The 17,106-nt window shown below is 48.8% G+C and overlaps 1 protein-coding gene across 1 annotated transcript in view; it reads right to left on the bottom strand.

Annotated features, from left to right (window-relative positions):
• The window catches only part of LOC149332238 (uncharacterized), a 28,541-nt gene extending 16,502 nt beyond the window's left edge, over window positions 1-12,039 (bottom strand). The window contains exons 1-2 of the mRNA XM_089555716.1: window positions 11,910-12,039; window positions 7,054-7,267 (exon numbers count right to left, since the gene is read on the bottom strand). Of these exons, the coding sequence (XP_089411842.1) occupies window positions 7,054-7,267; window positions 11,910-12,003 (308 nt within the window). The 5' untranslated portion in view covers window positions 12,004-12,039. The remainder of the gene's footprint in view (window positions 1-7,053; window positions 7,268-11,909) is intronic.
• Between the last annotated feature and the right edge of the window lie 5,067 nt (window positions 12,040-17,106).

Genomic DNA, 17,106 nt, shown 5'->3' with positions numbered 1-17,106 from the left:
GCGTCGGGAACTTGACGGTCACCGGCGGCGGACCAGCGGCGTGCGACAGCTCATCGCAGCGTCCGGTGCAAGTGGCGGTGGACTGCGACGCCAAGGAGCTGGCAACGCGGATCGGCGCATCGAAACTGTGAGTTTCCTTCGTCGCATTGTTAGCGTCCCTGTGCATGTGTTCGAGCCGGTAGGACAGTTGAGGAGTACAGACGGCGGTATGGAGGGCTATCCATGCCGGCCCTCACTCGATGTGAGGTACCAGGTTGAGTTAGCGAAGGCGCGCTTAGCGGACCTTCAGGCTCAACTCGCGAAAGTGAATGGCGGAAAGGCGGTGCTTCGCGAGGAAGAACCTCAGGATGTAAAGTATGTCTTGAAGGTTATAGAAGCAAGACGCCAGCAGGTAGAGCTCGAGATCTCTAAGATCAAGGAGAGCAGAAGAGCCAGTCAATCAGCCACGGAGAACTGCTCCGAGTCCCGAGAGATGAGGCCGCCTGTGCTGGAAGACAAAGACTTATGCTGCTCAAGCACAGGTGGAGGAAAGAGCAGTCAGGACGCTGAAAGCAATCAGCCGGTATGCGGGAACGCATCTTTGTTAGGAAAGGCCGCAAAAGGCTCAGGAAATGAAAACAGGATTCCTGAAAAGTGCGGAAATATCAAAGCTTTTCCGCCACCGCGGGCGGCTAGCAAAGAACAGGAGCAGCCCAATTCTCATGATCCAGGCCCAATTGAGACCAAGGTGTCCGATAACCAACAGGACAACGGTCAAATTCCTGCAGGCTCGGTGACGGAGGTTGTGACCTCCGACACGTCAAAAGAGCGAACGAAAAATAGCCAGGAAGAAGTAAAAAGAGAGCCAGCTTTCCGCGAAACTGGAATCTCTGGTGGAAAAAGTATCGGGATGGAACGCAGTGCCGTCCAGTTGTCGAACGCGCCAGATGTGCGTCCGGCCAGGTCATCTGATGACAGGGAAATGTGTGGCGGCTTGCCACAAGACAAATTCAGGCCGAATGACTGTGAGGGGGCTCATGCATCCCCAGAGTTAAACAATGCTACGGAGCCGGCAAGCTCCTATAAAGTAGGGAGCGGCAATTTAAATGTTTGCCCTTGCAGGAACAGTACGCACCGTGCTACAGGTCGCAACATCAAATGTAGCAAGGCTGACCGTACTGATATATTTGGACGGCCCAGGGGCTATGCTCCTTGTGCGGCACGCGGTTCGTACCGGCGCGCCGGAGAGAGCGTGCCCTTAGGTGCGCTGTGTGGTCAGGGGTTTAGACCCATCGAGAACCGGGACGTGTTTGATCCTGGGGGGCACCAGCTGTTGAGGTCTTGCCCCGCTGTGGTGCCAGCCTGACGAGCATAGGGGCCATTAGGTGTTAATCGTGTCGAATGAGGCACGTGTGGGCTCGAACGCGCACAGGGACGCTCGGTGCGACTAAGGAGGCTCACGTGGCCCATATCAGTGCTACTGAACGCTCTAGTTGCGAGTGTCGGTGTGTGTGTCGAGCAGGACGCGGGTGTGCATGCTGGTGAACTGGGTGCAACGCACCAACTTGGACGCGTGTTACGGCGCACGGCAGGCATGCCACCGTGTGAATTTGTGGAATTTGCTGATGTTGTGTGTGCATTTTGCATTTTGTTTTTGGTTTTGTTGGTGCCAGCGCTGGTGTAGCTGCGGTATGTCACCCACAGGGTGGTTTTGTGACCCGTACCGATCCCTTCTTGTTATAATTCTAAAAGTGGCATTTGAGCCCTTTGTAGAATCTTGGGAAGGGCGTGTAAGGGTTCGGTAGCGTTCGCGGGGTTCATCGGAACGCGGCTGGGGGTGCTCAAAGCGAAGCGTCTCCTTTCTTGGAACGCGGCCGCTCGCGAACGCGCCGGGAAGTACGGGTGTCCACCCACCCGCGGTACCGATTCGCACACGTGCTGGCACGGATGTGTATTTGTGTTTGTTCTATTTTAATTTTAGGGTGGAGGGAATGTTCTCTGCACGTACTGGCACGACCGTGCGTTTGTATTTGTGGAAAGGGCGTTTTGCCCTACGGAAGCTGGAGGGCTGGCCAGGCTCTCGATAAGCCAATCATGTGAACATCGCAACATGATTGGAAGCCACGAAATGTGGGCCGGGCCTTTTGGGCTTTAAAACCGGGCCCCGGAGCTGGAAGCGGGGTTCTGCGCTAAGGTCAGATGCAACGCATCTTCGGCAACGCCGAGTAGGGGCCTCCCCTAGTACTAGCCAGTTCCGCCCTTTTTGTTGTTTGTCTTTTGCCGTTTAATTTGTCTCGAGTGTCTAAACTTCTGTACGTTGTAAATATCTGTACATAAACCTCAGTTATTGCCTTTTTTTATCCCTGCGTGTCAACTGATCACAAGAGCGTCTCTGACGTGGCACCCCTGGTGCGAAGAGCTTCAGTCTTCGAGTTGAAACCAACCCGTCTCTGGCGGGGCACCGCTGGTGCAATAAGGAAGACGAAAGAACCTGATCTTTACTGGCGCAGTCGACAGGATCCTGCGGCCATCGGAAGACAGCGCATGAAGAAGAAGGCAGGGAGAAACGCGACGACAAGGCGACAGGTCAGCGTTCGTGAACGGACCTACGGAGACACGGCGGCAAGGACGCAAGGACCACGGCAGTAGTCCAGCGACGCGGGACTGCGTCCGGTTAAGGAAGCAGCGCGTCGGGAACTTGACGGTCACCGGCGGCGGACCAGCGGCGTGCGACAGCTCATCGCAGCGTCCGGTGCAAGTGGCGGTGGACTGCGACGCCAAGGAGCTGGCAACGCGGATCGGCGCATCGAAACTGTGAGTTTCCTTCGTCGCATTGTTAGCGTCCCTGTGCATGTGTTCGAGCCGGTAGGACAGTTGAGGAGTACAGACGGCGGTATGGAGGGCTATCCATGCCGGCCCTCACTCGATGTGAGGTACCAGGTTGAGTTAGCGAAGGCGCGCTTAGCGGACCTTCAGGCTCAACTCGCGAAAGTGAATGGCGGAAAGGCGGTGCTTCGCGAGGAAGAACCTCAGGATGTAAAGTATGTCTTGAAGGTTATAGAAGCAAGACGCCAGCAGGTAGAGCTCGAGATCTCTAAGATCAAGGAGAGCAGAAGAGCCAGTCAATCAGCCACGGAGAACTGCTCCGAGTCCCGAGAGATGAGGCCGCCTGTGCTGGAAGACAAAGACTTATGCTGCTCAAGCACAGGTGGAGGAAAGAGCAGTCAGGACGCTGAAAGCAATCAGCCGGTATGCGGGAACGCATCTTTGTTAGGAAAGGCCGCAAAAGGCTCAGGAAATGAAAACAGGATTCCTGAAAAGTGCGGAAATATCAAAGCTTTTCCGCCACCGCGGGCGGCTAGCAAAGAACAGGAGCAGCCCAATTCTCATGATCCAGGCCCAATTGAGACCAAGGTGTCCGATAACCAACAGGACAACGGTCAAATTCCTGCAGGCTCGGTGACGGAGGTTGTGACCTCCGACACGTCAAAAGAGCGAACGAAAAATAGCCAGGAAGAAGTAAAAAGAGAGCCAGCTTTCCGCGAAACTGGAATCTCTGGTGGAAAAAGTATCGGGATGGAACGCAGTGCCGTCCAGTTGTCGAACGCGCCAGATGTGCGTCCGGCCAGGTCATCTGATGACAGGGAAATGTGTGGCGGCTTGCCACAAGACAAATTCAGGCCGAATGACTGTGAGGGGGCTCATGCATCCCCAGAGTTAAACAATGCTACGGAGCCGGCAAGCTCCTATAAAGTAGGGAGCGGCAATTTAAATGTTTGCCCTTGCAGGAACAGTACGCACCGTGCTACAGGTCGCAACATCAAATGTAGCAAGGCTGACCGTACTGATATATTTGGACGGCCCAGGGGCTATGCTCCTTGTGCGGCACGCGGTTCGTACCGGCGCGCCGGAGAGAGCGTGCCCTTAGGTGCGCTGTGTGGTCAGGGGTTTAGACCCATCGAGAACCGGGACGTGTTTGATCCTGGGGGGCACCAGCTGTTGAGGTCTTGCCCCGCTGTGGTGCCAGCCTGACGAGCATAGGGGCCATTAGGTGTTAATCGTGTCGAATGAGGCACGTGTGGGCTCGAACGCGCACAGGGACGCTCGGTGCGACTAAGGAGGCTCACGTGGCCCATATCAGTGCTACTGAACGCTCTAGTTGCGAGTGTCGGTGTGTGTGTCGAGCAGGACGCGGGTGTGCATGCTGGTGAACTGGGTGCAACGCACCAACTTGGACGCGTGTTACGGCGCACGGCAGGCATGCCACCGTGTGAATTTGTGGAATTTGCTGATGTTGTGTGTGCATTTTGCATTTTGTTTTTGGTTTTGTTGGTGCCAGCGCTGGTGTAGCTGCGGTATGTCACCCACAGGGTGGTTTTGTGACCCGTACCGATCCCTTCTTGTTATAATTCTAAAAGTGGCATTTGAGCCCTTTGTAGAATCTTGGGAAGGGCGTGTAAGGGTTCGGTAGCGTTCGCGGGGTTCATCGGAACGCGGCTGGGGGTGCTCAAAGCGAAGCGTCTCCTTTCTTGGAACGCGGCCGCTCGCGAACGCGCCGGGAAGTACGGGTGTCCACCCACCCGCGGTACCGATTCGCACACGTGCTGGCACGGATGTGTATTTGTGTTTGTTCTATTTTAATTTTAGGGTGGAGGGAATGTTCTCTGCACGTACTGGCACGACCGTGCGTTTGTATTTGTGGAAAGGGCGTTTTGCCCTACGGAAGCTGGAGGGCTGGCCAGGCTCTCGATAAGCCAATCATGTGAACATCGCAACATGATTGGAAGCCACGAAATGTGGGCCGGGCCTTTAGGGCTTTAAAACCGGGCCCCGGAGCTGGAAGCGGGGTTCTGCGCTAAGGTCAGATGCAACGCATCTTCGGCAACGCCGAGTAGGGGCCTCCCCTAGTACTAGCCAGTTCCGCCCTTTTTGTTGTTTGTCTTTTGCCGTTTAATTTGTCTCGAGTGTCTAAACTTCTGTACGTTGTAAATATCTGTACATAAACCTCAGTTATTGCCTTTTTTTATCCCTGCGTCTCAACTGATCACAAGAGCGTCTCTGACGTGGCACCCCTGGTGCGAAGAGCTTCAGTCTTCGAGTTGAAACCAACCCGTCTCTGGCGGGGCACCGCTGGTGCAATAAGGAAGACGAAAGAACCTGATCTTTACTGCTACACTTACCTCTTCATGCTAGATAAACCTCGCCTGGGCTACACTTACCTCTTCATGCTAGTTAAACCTCGCTTTGGCTACACTTACCTCTCCAAGCTAGATAAACCTCGTCTGGGCTACACTTACCTCTTTATGCTAGGTAAACCTCGTCTGGGTTACAATTACCTCTTCATGCTAGATAAACTTCGTTTTGGCTACACTTACCTCTTCATGCTAGATAAACCTCGTCTAGCCTACACTTACCTCTTCATGCTAGATAAACCTCGTTTTGGCTACACTTACCTCTTCATGCTAGATATACCTCGTCTAGCCTACACTTACCTCTTCATGTTAGATAAACCTCGTTTTGGCTACACTTACCTCTTCATGCTAGATAAACCTCGTCTAGCCTACACTTACCTCTTCATGCTAGATAAACCTCGTCTAGCCTACACTTACCTCTTCATGCTAGATAAACCTCGTTTTGGCTACACTTACCTCTTCATGCTAGATAAACCTCGTCTGGGTTACAATTACCTCTTCATTGCATATGTAGTAACCAAGTTATTCATTCAGTGAGCTGAGATTGTTGTAGCGGTGGTGTTGCGGATAGTGCGCCTCACTTTCAACCGACAAGAAACAGATTTTATTCCCACCAACGGCACGCAAGGATTGTCTTTTTTAAGCCGTTTCCCTCTTTCGACCACCATGCTGCACGTTTGGGACTAACAGTTGCACCCTGAAGAATGATTTGTAGCCAAAATACCGGTTAATAGCCTGTAACTTTATTCTCGAATACGACTCACAGCTATGGCAGGAGAATTCGTCCTTAAAAGGACTGACGCTTCATCCACTTTTTGTCCGTTTCCGCTTAGAGCAGGGGTGGTCAAACTGCGGCACACGAACGGTATGCAGCTCCTTGCGGGACCAAGTGCGGCTCGCGACTGTCTTCCATCTGAACTCCCCCCCCTTTCCCATTTCTGCCTCTAAAGACAGCTTCCGTTATGTTTCGGAAGAGGTGATTATGGGGCGGATGTTGCGAAGACCCGTTGCGAAGCGACTCCTAAGCAAACGCAAATCAGCGATCTACGAATTGGAAAAACAGCGCAATCAAAGACGAGACACAAGAGAAGGACAAAACACCAGCGCTGACTAACAACCAAATGGTTTATTGCTACAGGCGAGGCAGCATATAAATGAAATGGCACGAGTAAAAACACAAAATAAGCATGAGAGAAAGATACCGCACAACCACACAACTTGACTAAAAAAAGGCACGTCACTGATTAAGATACGCAAGTTCCTTTGAGTAGATTTATCGATGGGTTGCTGATACAGGTGTTACCGAGCTTTCTATTTCATTTATATGCTGCCTCACCTGTAACAATAAACCATTTGGTTGTTAGTCAACGCTGGTGTTTCGTCCTTCTCTTGTGTCTCGTCTTTGATTGCGCTGTTTTTCCAATTCGTAAAACATGTACCAACCAGCCCGTATTTGCCCTCTTCTGGAAATCAGCGATCACGTCCCCGTGCGCGTATGATGGGCTAATCCAACGGGGTGGGCTTTAAGAAAGGGGAAGTGTGTAATGCAGCAAATGTAAGAGCATAAATAATATCTTTATAAAGCCACAAAGACGGGTAAAGTAAAGCGGAGTGTATATGCAGCCAATGCAAAACATCCAGTCATTAACGAGCGAAGAAAGCCAGCTAACTAAAGAGAAATTAAATGGCGCACTTTTCAAGCAACTGACTGCGTCAAAAGGAATAAGCATCCTCTTAAAAGCTCATTCTGCTCACCGAGTTCATCTCATCAAACAATCTGAGTGGATGCCAAATTTTTTTCCCCACTTAGTTCAGTCTGTGTGTTCTCGACCATGCCAGTGCGCCTTCTCAAGCCCGTGTCATCCGAAATCGCGTCGCTTACCCGTAGTCGAAGGCGACCCCGGGCTTAACATTGCTGTAGCTCCTCGCTCGTTGTTGAAAGGTCTGCCAGCTGGCCTCCACTGTGCTGGCCTGTAGTGTCTGTCCCGAGACGACCACTTCGGTGTAGAAGAGGTAATCACAGTACCTGTCTGGTGGGTACATTGATTCTGCCACAGCAGAATTCCCCACGGTGCAGAGGAGCTCTTTGACGGGGCCTGCGTCCAGCACGTGGGGGAGTGTTGAGATTGCATTGCGTCAGTTCGCACGGCCAGAGCCATCCAGACTAGGTGGCTATAGCAGGGCGCGCCATCCATACTGCCGCGAATCTTTGTAGTGTTTATTGGCTCATTCTTCAAAGGTGCTGGCGCGTCGCTTTATCGCTTTTTTTCTGACGCAAGACGACCCCAGATTTATCTCGATTGGCCACATACAGGCGGAGCCGGTTCTACGTCGTTTCGGAATGTTCTAGTAACTTTCCAAGCTTGATCTCGAAAGTTCGCTATGGGCTTTAAAAAAGAGCACGGCCGAGAGCGGCGGGCATTCGGTTCGACGGCCGCCGAGCGCTCTTGTTGTTACGCCGCCACCGACTTAGCCCAAGTAAAGTTCGCTGTCTTCCTGCTATCCATACTGCAGTCACCACTACTTGACAATATGGTCAATTGTGACACGCAACCGAAACTGTGAAGGCAAGCAAATCCGTGCGAACCACACCTGTAATCAGGGAGTAATTACTCATTGACATCCACCCGAGCGCAGCCACACGGCTACAAAGGAAAGCTCGGTGCTCGGTGTTAATGAGTAATTACTCACTTAATACAAATCTGCTCTACCTTGGGGGATTCCCCTAAACATTTGACCAACAAAGTTCCCACTTCGAGTTATTGATCAATTTTCTCTCGCCCTACCATGAACCTGCCGTCCCGGTTAGCTGATTTGGTAGAGCGACTGCTCCGGTGAAGCGGCGGTCCCAGGTTGTAACCCCGGACAAGGACGAATTTTTCTTTAACTACGAAGTTTCTGAGAAAGCTGTATAGCTTTTCTTTGTAGCCGTGTGGCTGCGCTCGGGTGGATGTCAATGAGTAATTACTCGCTTATTACAAATCTTCTCCACCCTGGGGGATTCCCCTAAACATTTGACGAACCGCACCTGACAGGGCAAATGTCATTGCACGAGAGCCGGCCAAAGCAGGACCTCAGTGCCACAGGTGGGGATGAGTAGGTCTCCAAGAATATGGATGCCTCAAGAGAAAACACGTGAGGGGAACAATCATGGCACTGAATCTCCCCAGTAAGATATTTTCCACAGTTGTTATGGAGTGGCAGCGAAGACAGATCCCGGCCACGGAGGCCACATCTCCGTGGAGGCGAATTTCTAACAAAAATGCCAGCGTGCTGCAAGATTCAGTTCGAATTTAAATAGTTCGGATGATCAAAGTTAATCCAGAGACCCCACTACGGCGACTTCCCCTCTCACTCTGTTTTTTTCCTTCTTGTCCATAGCTCTTTCTTCAAGGCATGAATAAGGTCTGCACCCTCTGTTATATCGTGCAGTTTCTTACGTGGCTACCATTTATTACTAATATATTCTCTACGTCTGCCAACAAAGGCACCTGCCAAAGTACACACCTGAGCGACAGTATCACGTAATACTCGCCGTGGTTAGAGCTGGTAAAGATTGGTTTAATATGCCGGTTGACTGGCGTCGTACACGGATTTCTTGCAAAGCCTCACACGGGTTTTTGGGGCGTATTGTGTCACCGAGAAGAAAGCAATCGAAATAAATTAAAAGCACTGCTTTCTCCAAAATGACTCTCGCAGCGGTACTCGCCCCAGCAATGAGGTTGAAACTCTACGCTCGCAATTGATGTCACGGCAGCGTGTTTCTTCGTCTGAGGGGAATTTCATGACTCCACCATCGTCATTGAATAGGCAAACATGTTAACAATCTCTTATCTAAGAACGGTGGAGAGACAATGACCACATTTATCCATTGCGAAAACAATTTTATTGCGAAAGCAATACTACTTGCACTTTCCAGGGTGACCACCATCGTGCCGCGGCGGTGACCACCATTGACCTTCATTTGACCTTGATTGCATTAGTTGGATTAGATTGGATTACATTAGATTGGATTGGACTGGATTGAACTGGACTCGACTGGATTGCATTTGATTGGATTGGATTAGATTAGATTACATTACATTAGAGTAGATTACATTGGATTTGATTCGATTGCATTGGATTGGATTGTATTGGAGTGGATTGGATTGGAGTCGATTGGATTGGATTGCATTGGATTGGATTGGAATAGAATGGAATGGATTTGATTGGATTGGACTGGATTGGATTGTAACACCGATGCATCAACACAAGCCTAACCACAAGCACCACCACCAGCTACACTACCAGCTGTACCATGGCGTAGGTACGGATATTGCTTTCGCAATTACCGGGCTTAACCAAGCTAAGCCACAGCGAATTTTTTTCTCACGCAACCTAGAAAGCGCAAGACGATTTTGGCTTTCCGCCTGCGTCGAAATTCTGCGGTCACATATGAGACTGCACACGTGACCTCGTGCTCTTTCGTAAAATGCCGTGTCACCAGAGGGATAAGACTTTCAGGAGGCTGATGGCAATGCGAAAGTAAAACCTCCACATACTGTATCGACGTCCGTGGCTGTTCTCACGTCCATGTTATATATCGAAGTCCATGGCTATTTTGTCGCCTAAGTGTATTTTTTGCGTTTTTTTTTGCGTTTAATTAACCAATTAAACCTTCACAATACAATTTTTTCACAACATCTCATCACACACTATGACAATCGTATGTTCACACATTTATCTTCAGAGAACGACGTAATCGTCCGGGCACGTTTTGCGTCAACCTTTTTGCTGACGCGACACAGCCATATAATGCTCTCGAATTAAAACCCTTCCAATCGCCAGACGTACGACGTTTACAAGTTAACGTGCGGGGTCAAAGCAAGCAAGGCAGGCTTTCGATTGTTTGTAAAGAGGTGCGTACCGTTTCATGGTACACGTAAGGAGCCTTCCAAAGCTGCCCAAAACCACTAGGCAGCTGTTTAATAACCACAAAGTGAACCCGGGAGAGGAACGCATCAGGGTGCTTGCCGACGTTTCGGCAAGAGGACTCATCTCCGGCTGTGTACACTTTTGTGATCATCAAAAGCCATTTGACCAACTTCTCTCTACAGTGGACTCAGCAGACATTTGTTTAGCTTATTACGATCGTGTAGGCTGAGTAGTCTGCCAATCTGCCGCGCCACTGTATCGGCAAAAAGTTGTCGTTTATCTTCGAAAACCATTGGAGGAATCCTATAATGTGTTTCGCGCTCGCGAATTGTAATCGCTTCGGATGGAGAGACCAACATTCTGAATTCTAATAGCACGGTAATCTTCAACCTAAACTACTTTAGTTCTTTTTTTTAATTCTGAGGCTCTGACAGCGATGCGGAGGTTACCCTCGAACCTGGCCAGAAAATTTCGCTGCTATACGCATGCGAAATATTGCGTGATCAGACACGATAAAACCAGCCGGAAAATATTGCCGCTATTGCGGCAATAGTTTTAGAGCTATTAGCTCTAAGATTGTGAATAAAAATATTTAAACAGCTCTATGAAGCTCTGTCTATAAAAATAAAATAGCTCTATCAAGAATATTTTCGTTCGTTTTGTTGGCACTGAAGCATTCTGGGCCGCTGTACGGAGTAGCGAATCGAGAATAACTCTTTTCTTCGGTTTGCTGCAGCGCACAGGAACATACGGGCAATAACACTTATCAGCAGGAAAACAATGTCTTGTGGAGAATGGGCCAGCCACACCGAACTCTTTGATAACGGCAACCATCTGGTCTATAGAAGTCGTATGTTTGGGTTTCCCGCCGCGCGGGCTTGTGAAAGCAACTGGACCTGGATACTTTCAGGCACACCCAAGTGCACTGCCGAAAAGCTCTAAAGTGTGACTATGCTGCAAAAACGAAAACTAAACTGCACATCGAAGCATGGCAGCAGAGTGCCGTCGCAGTGAGCTGTGTAGAGCTAGACTTAATGTACAGTACTTCGTGTATAGAAATAAGGTTGTAGAAAAGGGGAACAACGTTTCCACATTGATCCAGTACGGAAGCGTCGGAAACCGTTACGAACTGATATAATCAGCGCAAAGTGGCCAGTGGGGTTCATCGAGGTTCCGTGCGTTCCGTTGTAAGAAAGTTTCACTCCCTAAAAACAAGATTACCAACGCATAGGATTCTGTGGCAGCTTCTAAGGAGACTACCTACTTCCCCGTTATGTCCATTATATCAATATGCACCAATAAAACTTATAAAGGGTGCAGACGCCCGTATGAGAACCGAAACGTTGTTCTTGTTTTCTGTTGTTTTTCCTTCTGGTCGGCGTCCTTTCTAAATTTTATTAGTGCATATCGATAACATCACATGTTATAATGTAATTAATATAATTCGAATAATATAATAACTATTAATTATTACTGATATTAATAATTATTAATTAATATAGTTATAATTAATGCTTATTTTAAACGTTTCGGCTCCCGTACTGGAGCCGAAATGTCGTTTTTTTGGTTTTTTGTGGTCAGCGTTCTTTCCCAGTTTTATTATGATTGTCCCCGACCAGACGAGATTTCGTCCAACTCTCGACTTAATCAATATGCACTGTTTCGTTATTGCCAGATTCGACTCTGTTCCTCGAACTCAGAACCTTTGAGGCGAGACTACGCGGAAACTGAGGGAAGTTGTTGAACATTTTGCCCTTTTACTGTGTGCGCCCTTTTTTCATTGGTTTGATCCCTATGGCTTTAGAACAAATAGTTGGGTCTTACCTGTGGGCGGGGGTGTGGCTCTTGCAGTAGTGGTAGGCCGCGTAGTAGTAGTACTGGTAGTTGTGGTCCTAGTGGTCGTTGGTCGGGTTGTCATCGTCGTTGTGGTAGTACTCGTGGTACTGGTAGTCGTTCTTCGGGTGGTTGTGCTTGTAGTTGTCATTGTCGTAGTGCTCGGAGTAGACGTGGTAGTAGTAATTGTGGTGCTGGGGGTCGTCCTCCTCGTGGTAGTTGTCAATCGAGTAGTTGTACTGCTAGTAGTCGTCGGGGTAGTCGTCGATAGTGTAGTTGTACTGCGAGTAGTCGTCGGGGTAGTCGTCGATCGGGTAGTTGTACTGCGAGTAGTCGTCGGGGTAGTCGTCGTTGGAGCAGTTGTGCTGCGAGTAGTCGTCGGTGTAGTCGTCGATCGAGTAGTTGTACTACGAGTAGTTGTACTCCGAGTAGTCGTCGGGGTAGTCGTCGATCGAGTAGTTGTACTGCGAGTAGTCGTCGGGGTAGTCGTCGCTCGAGCAGTCGTACTACGCAGAGTCGTGAGGGGGGTCGCCGTCGTCGGTGTAGTTGTCGGATGGGTCGTAGTTTCTTGGGTTTGCGTCAGCGTTATGGCGGGCGGCAGCGTTTCTGGCGCTGTCGTCTGAGGGGCTACCGGGAATGGAAGAACACAACAAAGTTGGCATAAAAAATATGCTCCTTGAGACATGTTATGAAATAACAAACTCAATGAAAGTGTCGTGCTGTGCACGCTTGCCTAAAACTACACTACAAGCTCTTTCTCTGAATTTTGTAAGACAACACCTTTATACAGTGCTAGTTGCGGAGTCAAAAGAGCCATCATGAGTGGTACGCATCAAAGAGTGGAAGAGAAAGGGATTAAGAGTCTTAATATGGACAGGCAGAAGGAAGACACATATGACGAATACACAGATGTATTCGTCATATGTTGGTTGGACCTTACAATGCGTACAGACATACATTACAATCCGCACAGAATAATTCCTCTGCCAAACGGCCAGAAATCGTGAATGCACATCATCATCATCAGCCTGACTACGCCCACTGCAGGGCAAAGGCCTCTCCCATGTCTCTCCAATTAACCCTGTCCTTCGCCAGCCGCGGCAACCGCATTCCCGCAAATTTCTTAATCTCATCCGCCCACCTAATTTTCTGCTGCCCCCTGCTACGCTTGCCTGCTCTTGGAATTCACTCCGTTACACTTAAGAACCAGCGGTTATCTTGCCTTCGCATTACATGCCCTGCCCAAGCCCACTTCTTCCTCTTGATTTCAACTAGGATATCATTAACGAGCGTTTGTTCTGTCACCCACTCCGCCCGCTTCCGATCTCTTAACATTACACCTTTCATTTTTCTTTCCATAGCTCGCTGCGTTGTCCTTAAGCTGAACCCTTGTTGTTAGCCTCCATGTTTCTGCCCGATAGGTAAGTACCAGTAGGATACAGCTGTTGTATACTTTTCTCATGAGGGATATTGGTAAACTGCCATTCATGATCTGAGATATCCTGCCATATGCGCTCCACCCCATTCTTATCCTTCTAGTTTTTTCCCTCTCATTATCCGGATCAGCTGTCACTACCTGCCCTAAGTAGACATATTCTCTTACTACTTCCAGCACCTGGCTACCAATTTCGAACTGCTGTTCCCTTGCTAGGCTGTTGAACATTACTTTGGTCTTCTGCGTGTTAATTTTTATGAAGGAAAGTGTAACTAGTTTGCAGTATCGATACCGTGATTTAAGGAATACGCAGAAGTTACCGAACATAAAACGGAGAACGCTGGCAGAGTACACTGAGTTTAAGCACGAATTACCGAACATAAAACGGAGAACGCTGGCAGAGTACACTGAGTTTAAGCACGAATATGTGATTTTTACGCAATCACATTTTAACGCTTGAAAAGGACATGTTTCTTCAGTTTCACTCTGAATACAATTTAAAAGTCAGCACAGCGTTGAAGTAGAGCCTAGAGGATGAATGTAAATCATGTAACGAGCATTTCGTTTTCAATTAGATAAAAGCTACAGCTAATTTCACGAGTTTCTGTTAATCGAGAAATAAACCACGAAAGTGTAGACAAGCACTGGGAATCGGAAGCTGAGGCCTAAGAAACATGACGTGGATCGTTTAATCAGGCTGCTTATTTTGCACTAACCTTCGTTAACTTTTTTTAACTGGAAAAGCAGCCTTTAAAGGAATTTCAGGGCTCGTTTACTTACTCATAATCATATAGCTTTTCTGAGATAGCTATGAACATGTAGCTCTCTTCAAGGATTAAGAGGAAGGGACACGTCCACTCAGCTTCCGACATATCAAAGTTTGACCACTCAAAGAAACGAATTCGCCCGGCTGCACTCTCAAGTGATCGCAAAGATCAAGCTCTTTACGACATTCACTCCTCGGTCCACATATATACGATCTTCAGCAGTGACTAACACTAGGAAGCGCCGTAGAATGCGTCTCATTCTACGACGATGTTTCTGTCACCATTTCGTATCGATTTACCGCTGCCTAAAAAGAGAACTGCAGTCATGCACAAATCTCCGGCGTTTCGCAGGAGCTCACGGCTCCGAAGAGCAGGTACCTGCTGTTGTGTAGTCGACCGACACAGTTTCATGGCTGGTAGTTGTAGGCCCGACGGTGGACTCAGAAGTGACATGCCGTGGGGGTACCGGATGAACTACGGGAGGTACTATTCCGCCGGTGCTCTCAGGTAAATCGTATCCCGGCTCACTGGTCTTCTCTGCAGCACATCAGGTAATAAATATACATTAGCTGTAGTTGCCGTGAGTATGCTAAACTATTTTTATCATTACTTTTAGATCGCGTATTATTCCGTTTGAGTTTTTCTTTCTTTTTTTCCCTTTAAAGGCGAAAGCCTTTAATGGCTCATACTGTCGTCCGTTAACAAAGCGTGTCTCACGCATTTAACTCAGCAACTAAAAAACGATTGAAGAAAAGCAATGATTCGTTCATATAGTGGAGGAAAAATTAACCTAGAAACCAAGCTTGTTGACTGTAGATTAATTAGTTAATTACTTATAGGCAAAAAATGTCGAAATTGTGTCGAAATAGCCCGGAGGTCGATATAGCCACGGGAACAGTGTGACGTCACACCCACCGGAAGTCGTCACGGTATAGTGAAGATTATCACAGAATGGTCGGAAAAACGTCGGATCTGTGTCAAATATTAGAGGGGAAAATGTGTAACTAAGCGTAATTAACACTTAAGACCCCCGAACGATGTATAATTTGGGCACCGATAGAGTCACGGTAACGGTTACGTCATATTCACCGGAAGTCGTCACGGCATAGTGTCCTCAGCTTTCGCCTCTGAACACTTTAGTAGCCAAATTGAATACGCTGAATACGCTCCTCACAGCACTTCAAACGGCAGTTCAGAGCAGTGGTTGTTCCTACTGCGCTTCTACATTTAGCGCAAATGCACAAATCCGGAGGTTCGAAGCATAGCAAAATCGTCTTGTTTATGATTCTGCTGCAGGTTGGCCTAGCGCGAGCGCTCCTTGCAGCGGCACTGCTCGCTCATCATCGTCTTCTGCGTAGTACAACTCCGTGCCTTCGCATTGATTCGAATGTAGTCAATATCCTCTGTAATTTTCCCTCTGCGACGGTAACTTCAGTCTTACCTTTGTCTTTCGATGCAAGGGAGAAGTAAGCAACCGCGCCGATAACCGCCGCAACTATCAGGCAGAAGCCGATGGCTGCAAAAGATGTCTTAGTGTTATAAAGTCCCTGCGCGGTTAGTGTCAAACTACACTTCTAGAACACCTTGTTTGGCTGGCTAGAGGATCTTACATCATATAAACAGGCAATGAAACAACGAAAACAGCATTAAAAGAATGGTTAGACGAGCGATTAGCTTTGTGCGGTGCTTTCTTTAGCGCGTAACAATCTCCAACGCCTGGTTGCATGTTACAGACCAAAGAGCAACGCCGGAAGCAGGAATGTGTATATTAAAATGACGTAATGCATTGTCCCTCGAGGTCCTCGCCATTGCGCATGCCCTCCAGTCATTTGCCCTCCTTCCCTCTCTTCAAGAGTACACAGTCTATTCAGACTCACAAGCCGCTATACACCACATACAGAAACGCACCCTAACCCCTTCTCTTCAACAGGAGGTCGAACCAGCGGTCTCCGCATTGCAGCCTTCCATCGTTTTCCTCCGCTGGGTCCCTGGGCATTCAGGGATTGACGGCAATGAGCTGGCTCATCAGCTCGCCCGTGACACACTTTTCCGGGCACCGTTGATCCCCTGGCCCAAGCCCTCGGAGGACGGTGGGAGACTCACCCTTCGCCGCACCATAAAAGAGGTCTACCTCGAGCTCCGCCTCGACAAACACCTTTACCCTCCCCCTCATCCAACACTCACAGTGCCGGAGGCTCGCCTTCTTCGGCACGTTCAAAGGAATGCAGTCATCACCCCGTCTCGCCTCTTTCTCTATCGCTATCGATCGTACCCTTCCTATCCCAACTGCCCCTGTATCTATGCGGACCTTGCCCATTGCCTCTTCTATTGCCCGGCTGCTCAGCAGTCGCGGGTTCCTACCCCACACCTTCTTTATCCATCACCACCTGGCTCGACTGGCTTGGCGCTGAAGGGGAGGAAGAACAGCGACTTCTGGTCGCCCAGGCGGTCGACATGCTCGGCCTGTAAATTTTGGCCGAATAAACGTCTTCTACTACTACTACTACTACGGCCAACTTCAACATCCGTGGAGTGAAACAGGCACTGCAATGTACACGCACGCCCACATTCATCTAGACAACCCGAAAACATGTTCTGTACGTGCCAATGACACGTGCCAATGACATCTGGCCCTGGAGGTTTTTTGCACATTCTGTTACTATTTAACCAAGAAGCACAGATAATCAGCGCAATATTGAAAATGTATGCTTTTACTCCAGTGCTTTGCAGGACCAGCTTTTCCCAATACATTTCCAATATTGGGTCGATTACCCGTGCTGCTTGCTCATGAAGTAGTCCTTCCTCATTCATCCCACTCACTACGCATGTTCTACCCTTGATGACATTCTCCGAAGTGTGACGATACTTACTCCACACTAGCCACTGAAATGCGAGGGAAAATAGAAATGAGGCCTGCGTTACGAAAAAAAAAATGTGATTTTCGATTGGACAAAAAATTAAGAAAGTTTTTCAGCGTATTTTGAAA

The sequence above is a fragment of the Amblyomma mixtum genome, chromosome 8 (assembly GCF_055824585.1).
Source record: "Amblyomma mixtum isolate Tamu chromosome 8, ASM5582458v1, whole genome shotgun sequence".
Taxonomy (NCBI): domain Eukaryota; kingdom Metazoa; phylum Arthropoda; class Arachnida; order Ixodida; family Ixodidae; genus Amblyomma; species Amblyomma mixtum.
The sequence above is the reverse complement of the archived record's forward strand: the minus strand, read 5'-3'. Positions and strand labels throughout refer to the sequence as shown.